General features: G+C 43.7%; 1 protein-coding gene across 7 annotated transcripts in view; it reads right to left on the bottom strand.

Moving 5' to 3' along the window:
* The window catches only part of ncor1 (nuclear receptor corepressor 1), a 63,436-nt gene that overhangs the window by 2,665 nt on the left and 47,925 nt on the right, over positions 1 to 12,846 (bottom strand). For 2 of the 7 annotated variants that reach the window (XM_085288403.1, XM_085288405.1), the window contains exons 22-45: positions 12,661 to 12,778; positions 11,841 to 12,002; positions 9,714 to 9,877; positions 9,288 to 9,402; positions 8,872 to 8,957; positions 8,600 to 8,771; positions 8,387 to 8,515; positions 8,207 to 8,290; positions 7,878 to 8,125; positions 7,423 to 7,732; positions 6,867 to 7,082; positions 6,464 to 6,640; positions 5,903 to 6,052; positions 5,138 to 5,308; positions 4,859 to 4,994; positions 4,143 to 4,609; positions 3,325 to 3,441; positions 2,659 to 2,807; positions 2,315 to 2,532; positions 2,088 to 2,231; positions 1,816 to 1,961; positions 1,630 to 1,683; positions 1,358 to 1,537; positions 1,093 to 1,263 (exon numbers count right to left, since the gene is read on the bottom strand). In XM_085288403.1, coding sequence (XP_085144529.1) covers positions 1,093 to 1,263; positions 1,358 to 1,537; positions 1,630 to 1,683; positions 1,816 to 1,961; positions 2,088 to 2,231; positions 2,315 to 2,532; positions 2,659 to 2,807; positions 3,325 to 3,441; positions 4,143 to 4,609; positions 4,859 to 4,994; positions 5,138 to 5,308; positions 5,903 to 6,052; positions 6,464 to 6,640; positions 6,867 to 7,082; positions 7,423 to 7,732; positions 7,878 to 8,125; positions 8,207 to 8,290; positions 8,387 to 8,515; positions 8,600 to 8,771; positions 8,872 to 8,957; positions 9,288 to 9,402; positions 9,714 to 9,877; positions 11,841 to 12,002; positions 12,661 to 12,778 — 4,084 coding nt within the window. The remainder of the gene's footprint in view (positions 1 to 1,092; positions 1,264 to 1,357; positions 1,538 to 1,629; positions 1,684 to 1,815; positions 1,962 to 2,087; positions 2,232 to 2,314; positions 2,533 to 2,658; positions 2,808 to 3,324; positions 3,442 to 4,142; positions 4,610 to 4,858; positions 4,995 to 5,137; positions 5,309 to 5,902; positions 6,053 to 6,463; positions 6,641 to 6,866; positions 7,083 to 7,422; positions 7,733 to 7,877; positions 8,126 to 8,206; positions 8,291 to 8,386; positions 8,516 to 8,599; positions 8,772 to 8,871; positions 8,958 to 9,287; positions 9,403 to 9,713; positions 9,878 to 11,840; positions 12,003 to 12,660; positions 12,779 to 12,846) is intronic. The other 5 variants (XM_085288404.1, XM_085288410.1, XM_085288406.1 and 2 more) reach the window with 4 other exon arrangements.

The raw sequence follows: 12,846 nt of genomic DNA, 5'->3' as shown, positions 1-12,846 counted from the left end.
TTAGTTACATAAACTTTACATGTAATTTTGGTAGGATGACACATTTTAAATAAGAAATACAGATCATGTAAGGACAAAATAACCCACTAAGAATTTATCAGTTTTAAATCCGGCCATGCTAGTTAACTGAAACCCAAACATGGTCTACTGAGCTGCTTTGATCCGTTATGGAATTTATGACATGGATCCAGTTCTAGGAGACCTGATTAAGGTGATTTTCAGATTAAGGTGAGTTTAAGTTTGGATTTCACACAGTGTACTTCAAAATGTTGTTTCACATCATGTAATGTGTCTGTGAACAAATTTCAACATGAAATGTAGTCAGAACACAATTAGAGTGTCTGCAACTGCATTTAAAAAGTCACTTTAAAATACATTTAATGTTTCAGAAAAATTGCATGACACTCTTATAGCTGCATTTCTGTCCACACAGTTAGAAAAATTGAGACTACAGATTTTACATCTGAGATGTAATCTTGGTCTTTATCTTTATAATAGTGACGACTAAATAACTGTGAACGCAGTCGTGTTACATACAAAAAATAGCAAATAAACATGACTTTAGTTTCTACCAAAAACTCTACCAAAAATCTCTGCAAATGAAACTTTTCAATTGCACCTTTCACAGCAACTTTATGAATGAGGAAATGAAACTGAGTGTCAGTCAGCTGGTTTGGGCGCAGCAGGAAGCGAGGAGCCAGGGGAAGACTTTCAGAATTTGTTGAAGAACTCATTAACAATGAATTAACAATTAATTCATTATTCTGTTTTTTTCAGCATGCACAAGAACTAGTTCTCCACCTGCTGCAGGTTCTGCTTAGATGTCGAGAGCAGTAAAAGGTTGTCACCAACTGGTGTCCAAGACTGTGGAGTCTATAAAAAAAGACAGCCCACCACCTAGAGAAGCAGCTGAATGATACTGAGGGCTCTCACAATAACAAGCTAACTAACAATCTAGCTGGGAAGTAAACATCAGGAAGGAAAAGAAAAAATAAGGTTGCTGCTTAATAGGTTGAGCTTACTCTGGAATAGAATCATTTAAGATCTATGAGTAGAAAACAGTAAAGTGACAGTAGAGACTGGACAGTGCACCTGTGGAAGAGGGTCGGTCATCCCAGCTCCACTGGGATTGGGCTTGTCTGTGATAGTCTCCCTCAGAGTGGACGGAGGACACTGATGAGGGGCGCTCCCCTCCACCGTAGACCTGACCCAGGTTAGGAGACTTGGATTTCCGGCTGTTGGCTTTTCCCTGCTTCTGCTTACCTGAATTCAAAGAGGTAGAGGTAAATCAACATTATCCACAGTCCTTCAGAAAGGGCACAAAGCTGACTACAATAGCGGGGGTATTCCTGCTTACCCATGCTGGGAGATGGACTGGCCTCCTGCCGAGGGTCACTGCCAGTGTTGGATGTTACACCACCCTGTTGGTCCTCCTGTCTGTCCTCCAAATTGCCCATTAAGGCCTTGCGGATGATGTCTTCCAGACCCAGATTACTGGCTGGGTCACTAAAGGAGTGATTCCTGGGGTTGATGCTGCCTAAAAATCATATCACACACACACGCACAATACAGTGAGAGAGAATCGGCATAAATACACAGTGTGTCTGAACAAAATATGCTGCTACTTACTGGAGCTGGTAACCGCAGGCAGGTTGAAAATCTCTGTTCCTGGTTGTGCGTTTCCTGCAAGACAATTAATACTGGTGAAAAAAAAGCTGGTTTAGAAGAAACCGAGTTCAAAACGCTTTAATAATTCACATGCATAAAGAGCTAGAAGGATTTAGGTTAACGTAGGATAAGAGAATACCCACTTACCAACATCAGAATCACCAACACCAGAGGTGGAGTTCAACTTACGAAAGATCTCCTGCTTCTTCGATTTCACCATTGGTGAGGTGTTCTCCAGCTTGGTGAAGAAGGAAGGCAGATAGCTAACACTCCCTGGGGACCGTGAGTCACTCCTTGAACCAAAAAAAGACACAAGGAGTCAGACAAAACAGTGACACAAACCTTCAAAAACATCAAAACTAAATCTGAATCATTATAAAATCAAATTATCAAACAAACAAGCTGAGCCGCTCCTGTACCTAATCTCTGAGCTGTCACCCTCTCGCCGCTGGGGTGGAGGTCCACCTGACTCCTGTTTGTCCATGCCTTGGTAGCTCTGTGGTGGAGAGATGGGTTCATAGTTCTCCATCGGCCTGCCTCCTCGCTCTGGAGACTTGCCAGGCCTGAAGAGGAGAAAGAGAGCAAATTTTTGTCAGATGGCAGAAAATAAATTGGTTTCATTCTAATTAATTCAGGCATTCAGTACCTGGCTCTGGGCTTGTCGGAGGCGTTCTCTGGGGAAACTCTGCTGGAGGGTCTCTGGTGGTGTTGGGCCTGCACCTGATTCTCAGGACTGTAGCGACTGGGCATTTTGCCTCGACCTGAAGAGGACACAGGTGGCACAACGCTCTGGAATGCAGCAGAGGCTGAAGAGGAGACTGGAGGAGGGTCCTTATTCCTGGCAAAATCCTGTGTTATGATGTGCTGCATTACAGGGAGTTACCACAAAACCAAGTTAGCTAGCTGTGATTACCTGGTGCACATGGTAAATTCCTATGTGCTGCATTATTTTTGATGTTGCAGGCCATTGTGCTCTCCAGCATTTCTTACCGAAATGTGGTCTGCCAAGGTCATGACTCGATGAGTTTTGGGGACCTGTGAGTAGCTGTCAGCCTGGGAGGAGGAAAGTTGCTGGGAACTGGACTGTGGTGGCTCCCCTGATTGCCGGTATCGACTCATGTCATAAGATCGCATGCCAACTGCGAAAGGTTAACCAGGGACAGAGCAGAGTTGTTTTAGAGAGAGCCATGGTGAAGTGAGAAGTGATGAGATGGCAAGGCTCCAAAAGACTATGCCAAAAGTAAATGATCCACATCTGCTTTCAGGTGACAAAAATAACTTTTGAGTGCAGTCTGGGGACTAGACAGTCTCAAATCACAAGGTTAGTCGGTGAAGCCATTCAAGGTATGGCATGTTTACTCAGCACAGCTAATTTTAGCCTTTCATGCCAAATCTTCAACCACCCCCCAACAAGTAATCAAGGGTATCGTTCTCTAACCAGAAGATTAGTGGTCTGAGTTGAAGAGTTTTAGGATAAGATACTGTAAATTCCCCAATGCACCAGTTGGTATGCGATTGTGTGACAGAGTTTAACTGCATTTAAAAAATCCATTGTATGAATATCTTTAATATAACTTGAATTATATTTGAATATTAGTAAAATCACTCTGGTTTAAATAAAAAAAAGGAATATCCCCAAAGTTAGGATGTTCATACCCGATGCCTGTTGTTGCACATCTTCTGGTTTGTCCTGCTGAGGCTGGACAGGGGAACTAGCTGGACTGATCACCTCAATTGCTCCACCACCAGTGTTGTCATAGCGACTGGATGTCACTGTGGGACAAGTATGGACAAAGAGTTACTGTTGACTGAGGCCAAACTGATAGCAATATTTGGTGAGTTAAAGAAAAAAACAATGAACATTAACTTAACACAAACGTATGTGTCTTTTTGAGTCCTTAAGATAATATGACAATAAGGCTACTTTCAGCTTCTTACTAATCACAAGAGGTTGTTACAGTCGGTAGCGCTGCAAGTTTGTTTGATGCCCTTCCTGAGGTAAACCTAAAGGGGATCTGTGTGTCTGGCTGGATTTGAACCAACAACGTTTTGCTTGCGAAGCAAATGTATTAACCAGTACACTATGGAGGGGCCTAATATGCTGTGACAATGATTGCTCTTCTACGCTCTGCTTGACTCTGCTACTTGTGGTGTCTGTAGCATTCCAAACACTTGTTGCCAACAGGGCAGTTGGAAAGTTCCTTCTCCTAAACTTTGCAACGCCAACACTGTTGAAGGGCATTTCTCCTATCTCTTTTTAAATTTTAATTTATCGGCTGCAGATACTGATATGTAGGAAAATAGCCAATATTTGCCTACATATCAGCCCTACCAATATATTGGTCAGGCTCTACTACACATGAGATGTACTGTTCTATGTACACCTATCCTTTCATGCAACTGCGGATGTTACGGTATCACAGAGCATTTATGTGAAGCTTGAATAGTTCTCTTTTTTAATCCAATACACTCACAGCTGCTAGATGAATCCGAGCTCTGGGAGCCTCGCTCTCGCGAGTCTTTGTCCGAGGCTATCTGACGTTTGATAATGACATCAATGAAATTGGCGGCTGTCATAGTCGTCTTTCCATGAGTCCGAAGCTCCTCTTCAATGCGGGACTTTGTTTGAGGTCCCTTATCCTTAACCCCAACACCAGTGCTTTCAGAATAAGCTGGATAGGCTTTACTCCCTGGCAGAGACATAGCTCCATACGGTGAATGCAGAGATCGCCTTTCTGTCTCCTGTTGTTGCTGTTCAGACAGGCTGGATGCTCGCCGAGCTGAAGACATATCGTCATCTCGTTCATGTTTGCTCTCCTTCACTTTGACCACGTCCATCTGTGGAGCAGAAGCTGCGGCGTCCACCAAAGCAGCCAGAGCATCAGCTGCAGTACTGTGGCGGGCGGTACTCTGTGGTGCAGATATAGCTGTTGAAAGAGGCCTAAAAGAGAAAATAAGAACTCGATCACGTCAAAAATATTTGCAGAAACATGTGCTCATGTAAAATATTTTTCCATTCCATTGCATCAAATGAGTCTAACGAGGAGACTTTTTAGCATAAAGAAGTGGCTCACACAGTTATCATGTCATGCTGTTGCCCAAAATGTAATCATGTATAAAAAAAATATGCATGTGCAAAAAATCTTTAGCGAGCTAGAGGAAAAGAGACCCAGAGTAGCTTTAAGCTTACATCAGAGAGGTGATGACACTCTTTGGCTGGAAGATGCTTGGCCGCTGTGGAACTCCAACATCCTGTGGTCTGTGTGAGGGAGAAGGGGAGTGCAGATAACCTCGACTCCCTGGCCGGACTGGCTGCTCTGGTCCGCCTTGAGGACACACATAAATATTTTACTGTAACAGTGTTTCAAAATAAAAGCCCTAAGAGCACAGGTTCCTATACTGAAGGGACTAAAAACATCAGAATGAGATTTCCAAAACTGTACGAGTTCTAAACTCAAAAATGACTCACCTGCACGCATGTATTCATTGGCTCGCTCTCGTTCTCGCTCTCTTAATTCCCGCTCACGCTCATGTTCCCTCTCCCTCTGCTCCCTTTCCTTTTCCCTTTCCTTCTCCTGCTGCTCCCGATCACGGTCACGCTCCCTCTCCCGTTCTCTCTCATTGGCAACAGCAAGGTGACCTGAAGAGAACAAGGACACCACAGACAAAATGTAAAGACTCGACTCACCTGCTAGAAAAATGCTGGAGCAGACTTCCTTTAGAAATGTTAGCTTTGCTGACAAGTTCTGAAATGGCCAGATGTACCATTTCAGATGAAACCAGGAAACTGTGCTGCTGCTGCTTTAAAGCTGCTTTAAACTCTTAAACTTACCTGGACTGAAAAATAAGAACAACTACAGACCACATAACTCAACTCTTTAAGCTCATCACCAGGTTTTTGGAATCTACATATTAAAACAATCGGTTTAGGCGATAGGATAAAAATAAAAAACAGAGTGCAGGCTATTTATGTTTTGATTGTTTTTTCCTGTGCAACAGAAAACAAAAAAACAAAAACAAGGACATCAACTGCGCTGTGCAACGGTCAGGCAGTTTTATGGGAAATCACTCCCAGCATGACTTCAGTAAAACTTAACTTTTGTAACCAGACAAGCACAACCGACCTTTGCCACATCAGGCCAGCACAGAGCTGCACTTTTACAGAAGCGGCGATCGTGGCAAGGAAGATAAAGGGCACATGGGGTGTAGGGATGGGGAAGGGAGGGGTCCTCACCTTGCGACATGGAGGTTGGGTTGAAAGCTCTAGGAGGGAAAGGGGGCTGAGGTCCAGTGAGGTAGGCGATGCGTTCCAAAGTGGGAGTACCTGTTCCCCCAGGGTGAGGCAACAGGATAGTTGGAGGCATCTGGGCTAGATCAATAATCCCTTTTACAGACAGAAGCAAAGGGCCAACGGTGAACAACAAGAACCAATCCATCAATTTCTGAATGTATGAACACCGTCTACACTTAGCTGTAACCCATCACCTTCATCTGTTAGTGCTTCCAAATACAAATTGATCAATAAGCAACAGGGCTGCAAAGAGAGTGGAATAGTGGTCAACTTGTAAGAGGCAACCACTCAGCAAATGGAGATTTGCATGACTATACAAAATGTATAAATTGAGCTGTAGCCGAATCATTTGCAGCCCCAATATAAAGAACAAATCAGCAGAATTTGTCTAGGTCATTTGCTTCTGGGCGTCTGGAAAAGGTTGCCACTACTTCACAAGCACACAGCCTGCATACTACTACCCCTCCTGCCCACAGCTGTTAGTCAGCTATCGGAGGGCCATACCTCGAGATCCGGGTGCATAAGGGATAGCAACAGACTGTTCCCGCGGTGACAGTCCTCTGGGCATCTGCTGGGAAGTGATATAATCGTTCAGGATGGTCTGCCGTGTGTTCTCTATGGTGTACAGCTGGTAGTTGTTATGGTAGCCTGTTGGGGATGGCTGCCTGGGGAACATGAATGCTGTAGCAGAGGACAAAACAAAACAAAACAAAACAAAAAAGCCCATGAACAGAAGGCTCACTGATACAGATCACCACTGCTGACGTCAGCAGCTGTAAAAGATCCTGGACATGTTATGCTTATGAAATAGAAAGCCTGAGTTGCTTTCATCAGTTTACTCAGAATCAAGGTTTTCATTATTCACATGGTGACGGTAGAAAGAATAAAAATGCTTTAAACGCTATACCAGGATCCAGCACTCTGTGGAAGGCCAGGGTGGGGTCAAGATGTGGAGGCAAATGGCTTTTGTACACTTGATGGGGGTGATGGGGGTCGAAGGGGCTATGAGAGGGTACAGAGTCACCACCGCTCACTGGGGACTTGGCTGGGACACTGTCTCTCTGCGTCGGTGTCATGGTGCTCTTTCTTTCATGTGAAGCAGACTTTGCAGACCCCATCCCACCTTCAGAAGAGAGAGAGAGAGAGAGAGAGAGAGAGAGAGAGAGAGAGAGACGCACGTCTTATCTAATTAGTTGAAGCAACAACTTAATATCATTTCATTACTTTTCTCAGGGAAAAAAAGAAAGAAAAAAGAAAAGCTTATCCAGTGCCCTCAGCACTGGGTGCACATTGTGTATTAATTACTACTATAGTTTTTCGACAAAATAAGATCATCTGGTAAGGGAAAGATAAATGTCTACTTCAATTCTATCCAACTCCATAATTGTAAGAGTTATAATGTTTATTAATAAATAACTGAGAACCTGATGTTCTACTGTGAATAAAATGATTATGGAATATACCCTCTGAAGCTCGTCCCAGCATAGGTGATCCTCTAGACATGGGGTTGGTACTGTAACTAACAGGGGTCCTGCGAGCATTGGCGTCCTCATACAAGCCTGGGCTAAGCTGGGATTTGCTGGCCTCCTGGTGTGTGGAGCGTAGAACAGAGGTGGTGGAGTTGACCACAGAGGTGTGCCGTACTCCCTTACCCTCGTCGTATTTGGTTCGTTCCATGGCCTCCAGTTGGGGCATGTTGTGTGGCAGCTTAGTGGGACTGGGGATCAGGGACTTGACATTGTGTTTGATGGTGGGCTGGTTCAGATTGTGAATCTGGTAAAGGGTTTTAAAAACAACAGTTTAGTTATCAATTCATCATAAAAAATCAGTTTTGTATTTTTGTGGAGTTCATATATTAAATTTCAAAAACATTAAAGTAAATTGTTTAAGAGTGGCTGGAATCACAGCTCTGTCTGACCTGTGACATGGAGCCCTCCAAAACCCTTCTGTCTGGCAAATCAGGAGTCTTGCACATATCCTGTCCAGAATCTTGTCGTGGGATTTCATGAATAGAACGACCCATCTCTTTAATCGTATTGACGCCCTCGTAGGGCTTGCCCTTGCCAATACCCCCTTCGAAGGAGCGGGCAGGCGGGCTCTCCTGCTTTAACTGTTTTCCATATTTCATAGTATCGTCATAAGTCTCTGCGGCAGTTCTTGGTGTCCCTGGAAAGATTTGAAGTTATTTCAGGTTTGCTTATTCGTTCATGTGACTTTGAGTGATGCATCAACTTTACAGTAAGCTACCTTGCATTATGGATCCAGTGATCACCGGTCTTTCCTTAGATTCTCCATGAATGCTTTCTCTGGGCAAAGCTCTGCTAATTAACCCTGAGGGGGGAAAAAACAGAAACAGGCACCGTGAGCCCCTGACACAGAAAAGACAAACAAGGACAGTGTGTATATTCAGTGACACACAAGCAGTACCCTCCAACGGGGCTCCGTCTCTGCCCGTGTGTCCTCGGCCCATGGGTTCCTCCATCATGTTGAAGGTGCGTTTCAGCTCATGACTTGTTCGGGGGCTGCGGGTGTTTTCCCTGGGGTTCTTGATGGCTACTGGTCAATAAAACATATAATAACACGTGTGTGCCAAACAAAGAAAAATTGCTATTTGCAATATCGACAATAAAAGGCACTTACAACTATCATAGGACACGATATGCCCACTTTTGCCTTCATAGATGACATGACCTTTAGCCAGCTGCTCCCCCCTAGCTTTGTCTGGGCTGCTTGGGTCTTCTGTGGCAAGCCTTGTGATGGTGCCCTTCAGAAGGTCAGCAGCAATGCTCGACTGGGCCAGAGCTGGTGTGCCCTGTTTAAGGGGAGAGCAAAGAAATGTTCTATAAATACAAAAAAAAAACCCATGAAGTGTAAAAACAAAAAAACAAAGCCTCATTTCATCCATTCATTACCTGAGTGATAGAGCCTCTGAAAGGCAGACCTTCGCCAGCCTTTGCTGGGTTGCCTCTACAATCCTGTATGGATGGAACTGCAGCTCCTAAAGAGTTACAGAGAGAAACAAAATATAACTAGACTATAAGGCTTGAGAAAGTTTTCTACTAACAGGAACTCCAGTTCTCTATTTGCAGAATTCTGTGTGGGACAATAGTAAAACAGACAGACCATGCCATAAAGTAGGTGCGATGCCTCAGATGTCAACTGTGACAGAATTTCTAAAGAGCAACGTCCTTTGATCTGGATGTTTTGCTTTCTGACACTGAAAGCAAAGCATTCATTTTCATGCCATGCTTGGTTTTCCAATGTTGCCAGCTCTATATGAACAGAAGAAGTGATAAACAGCTTAGTCACATGAAGCCTGTTATCCTACCAGGCTTGTTAAGATCCTGCTGCCGCGGCAGACCCAGAGAGATGGAGCCCACACTGCTCTTAGTTCCCTCTGGCCCATAGATAGCGTGGGATGGCAGGTATGTGCCAGGAGTTCCCTGGAAATTAAATCACAGAACATATTTCAAAGTCAGCTCACTGGGTACACAGAAACAATAAAGCAGTTCATTTTATTAAGATGGGATCAACTGTCCTATTCTACCATCAACAGTGTAGTAGATAAATATAGTAATAGTTTGAAAATTAAAGTGTTGATCCTGTCATGGACAAAAAGATTTATAAAACCTACATATGTTAATCTTACATCAGAGCTCACATAAATTATTAAAGAATCTGATTTCTCCCCAGTGGTGTAAGAGAACAGCTAGTCTACTGGTAAAGCACAAACATCATACCCCAGGTGCCTCACCTGGGAGATGGAGCCTCCTTGGATGAAGGAAGGCTTGTCTGTGGGCTTGGTAGTTGGAATGAGTGGAGGAGGAGAGGGAATGTTGGGAGGTCGAATGGTTCTGAACGTCATGCGGCCTCCATCTGGTATATTCTGGACCAGCTGGGTAGTTGCAGGGTGAAGGACTGGTGGAAATACAGAAAAGGAAATAAGATAACTGATTAAAACAGCTGGGTATAACATCAAAAAAGCAAACCAGTGCACCCAACATACTGGTTTTTTTTTAGCTTTATTCCAAATTAAATACTTCATGATAAAATATTAAGCTTTGTTCTGACAACGCTCCACTGAGTGGCGAAGTAAGCAGAGAAGACCTCATTTAACAGCCTGTCTTCAGCCTGTGGTATCTTTGGCCCATGCCCGCTGTCTACTTGACTGTCTCCTGGGACAGCTGAATAGACAAAATGAATCATAACACACCTCAAACATGCACCCACACAGACCGGGAGTAACCTCCCTGCAGGGAGAGCAGCATGCACTCTGCACTCTATCAAAAATGCAAATGGCAGCGAGAGTTCCTCCAGCGGGCACGGGCGTCATCCTGCTGCTGGCTCATGCAGGGACAGATAAGAAAACAAGCCACTCTATGACGAATTTATAAGCCTCTGTTGTAGAGAAGGGACTGTGTGTCAGGCATTAACATTCATGCTCAGGAAGTTCAGGAACAACAACTTAATTCGGATGGACATGATTTTATCCTTGCCCCAGATTACAAACAAGGGGGGGGGGAGTAACAGCAGAAGTTTTTGTATGCATCCTATAAGATGGAAAATAAGATAAGATGACCTTTATTAGTCCCACACGTGGGAAATGAGGAAGTAAAACATAGCACCTCTTCCCAGCTCTATAAAGTTCTGGCAAATATCTGACAGTCAATCTGCATGTAGTAAATCCAGGATAATCCCCTTATCTGGCTTTGATTTGCTGTCACAACATCATTAAAATGTGAATCTGTTAATCATCATCAACAAACAGACGGTGTATGACCTTCAGTTTGCAGTGATATTCAATTTCAGGATTCATAATTCACTATAACCATATTCTAACCGGACATGTAGCACACCTACAAGGGCGATACAGCAGAAATGCTCTTTGATGACAGCAGTCTAACAGAACATCAGAGTGGACAGGACATGGTTAGGTCATTTTTTTTTTTTTTTTTTACCGTTGATTAATGAAAATCACCAATAGTTAAAATGATATCATTTATGAAATTATTATAAAGAAACCTATAAATATGGTTTAATGTGCTCACTTATGTAAAGCAAATACACAAAATGTCACGGAGATCAGAGGGCAACTATCACTGGAAGTGGGCTCATTTTCTGAGACACAACAAATGGAGCCAAAGAAGTGTTACCTCTGTCTGATCCATTCACAAATAAGCAAATTATAATCCAACCGGTTATAAAACGTTACAAGCAGAGAGGATGACTTTATAACAGAGTGTAAAAAAAACCCAAAAGAAACGTGACATAGAGAACTTCAGATATGCAGGATATAGATATTAGCAAAAGCAATGGATGGTCATATCTGGGCAGAGGTTTCTTCATTTCACCTTAACACTGATTGCACACTTCCTGTACATTGCTAAATGCTAATGTGTACACATATACCTTTGGACTTGGGAAGATACATCTTGAGTAATACACAAGTGCTAACACGGTCACATCCCATGACAGGAATAAGAGCTCCACAGCAGTCCTCATCTCCACTCCAAATTTAAAGTGGACCTACCATGCTCACTGCTAGCTCCACGTTTTTACTCTTGGACTCTAGTATAGAGTACACAAAATGATTCACAATTCAGAATACTCATTTACCTCATGCAGGGTCTTGGGGGGGGGGGGGGGGGGGGGTCCTCTGACATTAACCTGTTGCCTCATATACTGACCTCATTCTTTTAACTATTTCAGTTAGTATGTATGCACATTTTTGAAGACAATGTCATATTCCACTACCAGTGGAGTCAAAAAAATCTATAACACAAATAGAAAAGGGGTGTCAAACAAGGCCTGCCTGTATCAGCAGGGTCATGGGAGGAGGCAAAAAGGGTTGGGAGGAGGAGGTGAAAATGTGTGCTTTTACCTGGTGGCACACTGTAGCAGGAGACATTGGGGGCGTTGGGGTCAGGTGAGGCCTTTCTTAACTCCCTGGGGGAGAGTCTGTAAGGAGAGCCTGGCTGACCGGAGTGGGTCTCCTGGTCCACAGCCAGCATCATGTCATAAGGCATGTACGGTAAGGGTTTACCTGCAGCGTACAGGCATAAGGACAAAGGGAAGATAACCACCCAGAATGGATGCACATTTTTGACAGCCACACCGCCACCTGGACACGTACCCGCTAAAACCTACTATGTGTAATAAATACTGTGGTTTCAAAGCTCAGTCGTTTACTGACAGCTGCTCTCCTCTTCATGGCACTCACGCTAAAAGGTGCTAAAAGCTTTGCAAAATCAAGCTGTAATACAGTCTGCCCATTGGCTTCACTGCTCTCCATTCAGAAGGTGCATGGGTGAACTAAATCGACGGTCAGGCAGAAGTGACCTCTGACAGCCTCTAGTCACATGGCATCAAAAAACACAAACCCCAAATCCCCCTCTTCATAAGGTATTTCAAGAGAAGTGTAAATCAAGACTTCTGTTCATATAGTACTAAACGCAGAAGGATTTTTTTTTTTTTTTTTTAAATCTTGGCTCAGGCTGAAGAACATTACGACAGTCCAGAGCACCCTAAACATGTAGTTTCATAAAAACATTTTTATGAAACTACATAAAAATGAATGGGTCCTAAAATATAGGCTATAAATAGTTCACTGTTAGCAGCAGCAGCAGAGAACAATGAGGATAGAGCACTGAGAAGGCAACAGGAAATGTGAGCGTTGAACGAGGATAGTTTTACTTTCTTACCATGGTCCTGCCTTTGCTTCTCTTCCTGGTGCGCTGACTCATGCACTGCTTTGATCTGGTGTTGCAACATGGCGTAACCACTGATGGGCACGCCACCAGTGCCAAATGGACCAGGCACCTAAAGTATTAAGAAGGGGGAGAAGTCCATGAGTCCGGAAGCCAGATATGAACTAAGTGAGATGATGA

This window comes from Mchenga conophoros, linkage group LG10 (genome assembly GCF_057382185.1).
Source record: "Mchenga conophoros isolate Kocher_MC1m ecotype Shallow Benthic linkage group LG10, M_conophoros_male_GT1.1, whole genome shotgun sequence".
NCBI classification, from domain to species: Eukaryota; Metazoa; Chordata; class Actinopteri; order Cichliformes; family Cichlidae; genus Mchenga; species Mchenga conophoros.
The sequence above is the reverse complement of the archived record's forward strand: the minus strand, read 5'-3'. Positions and strand labels throughout refer to the sequence as shown.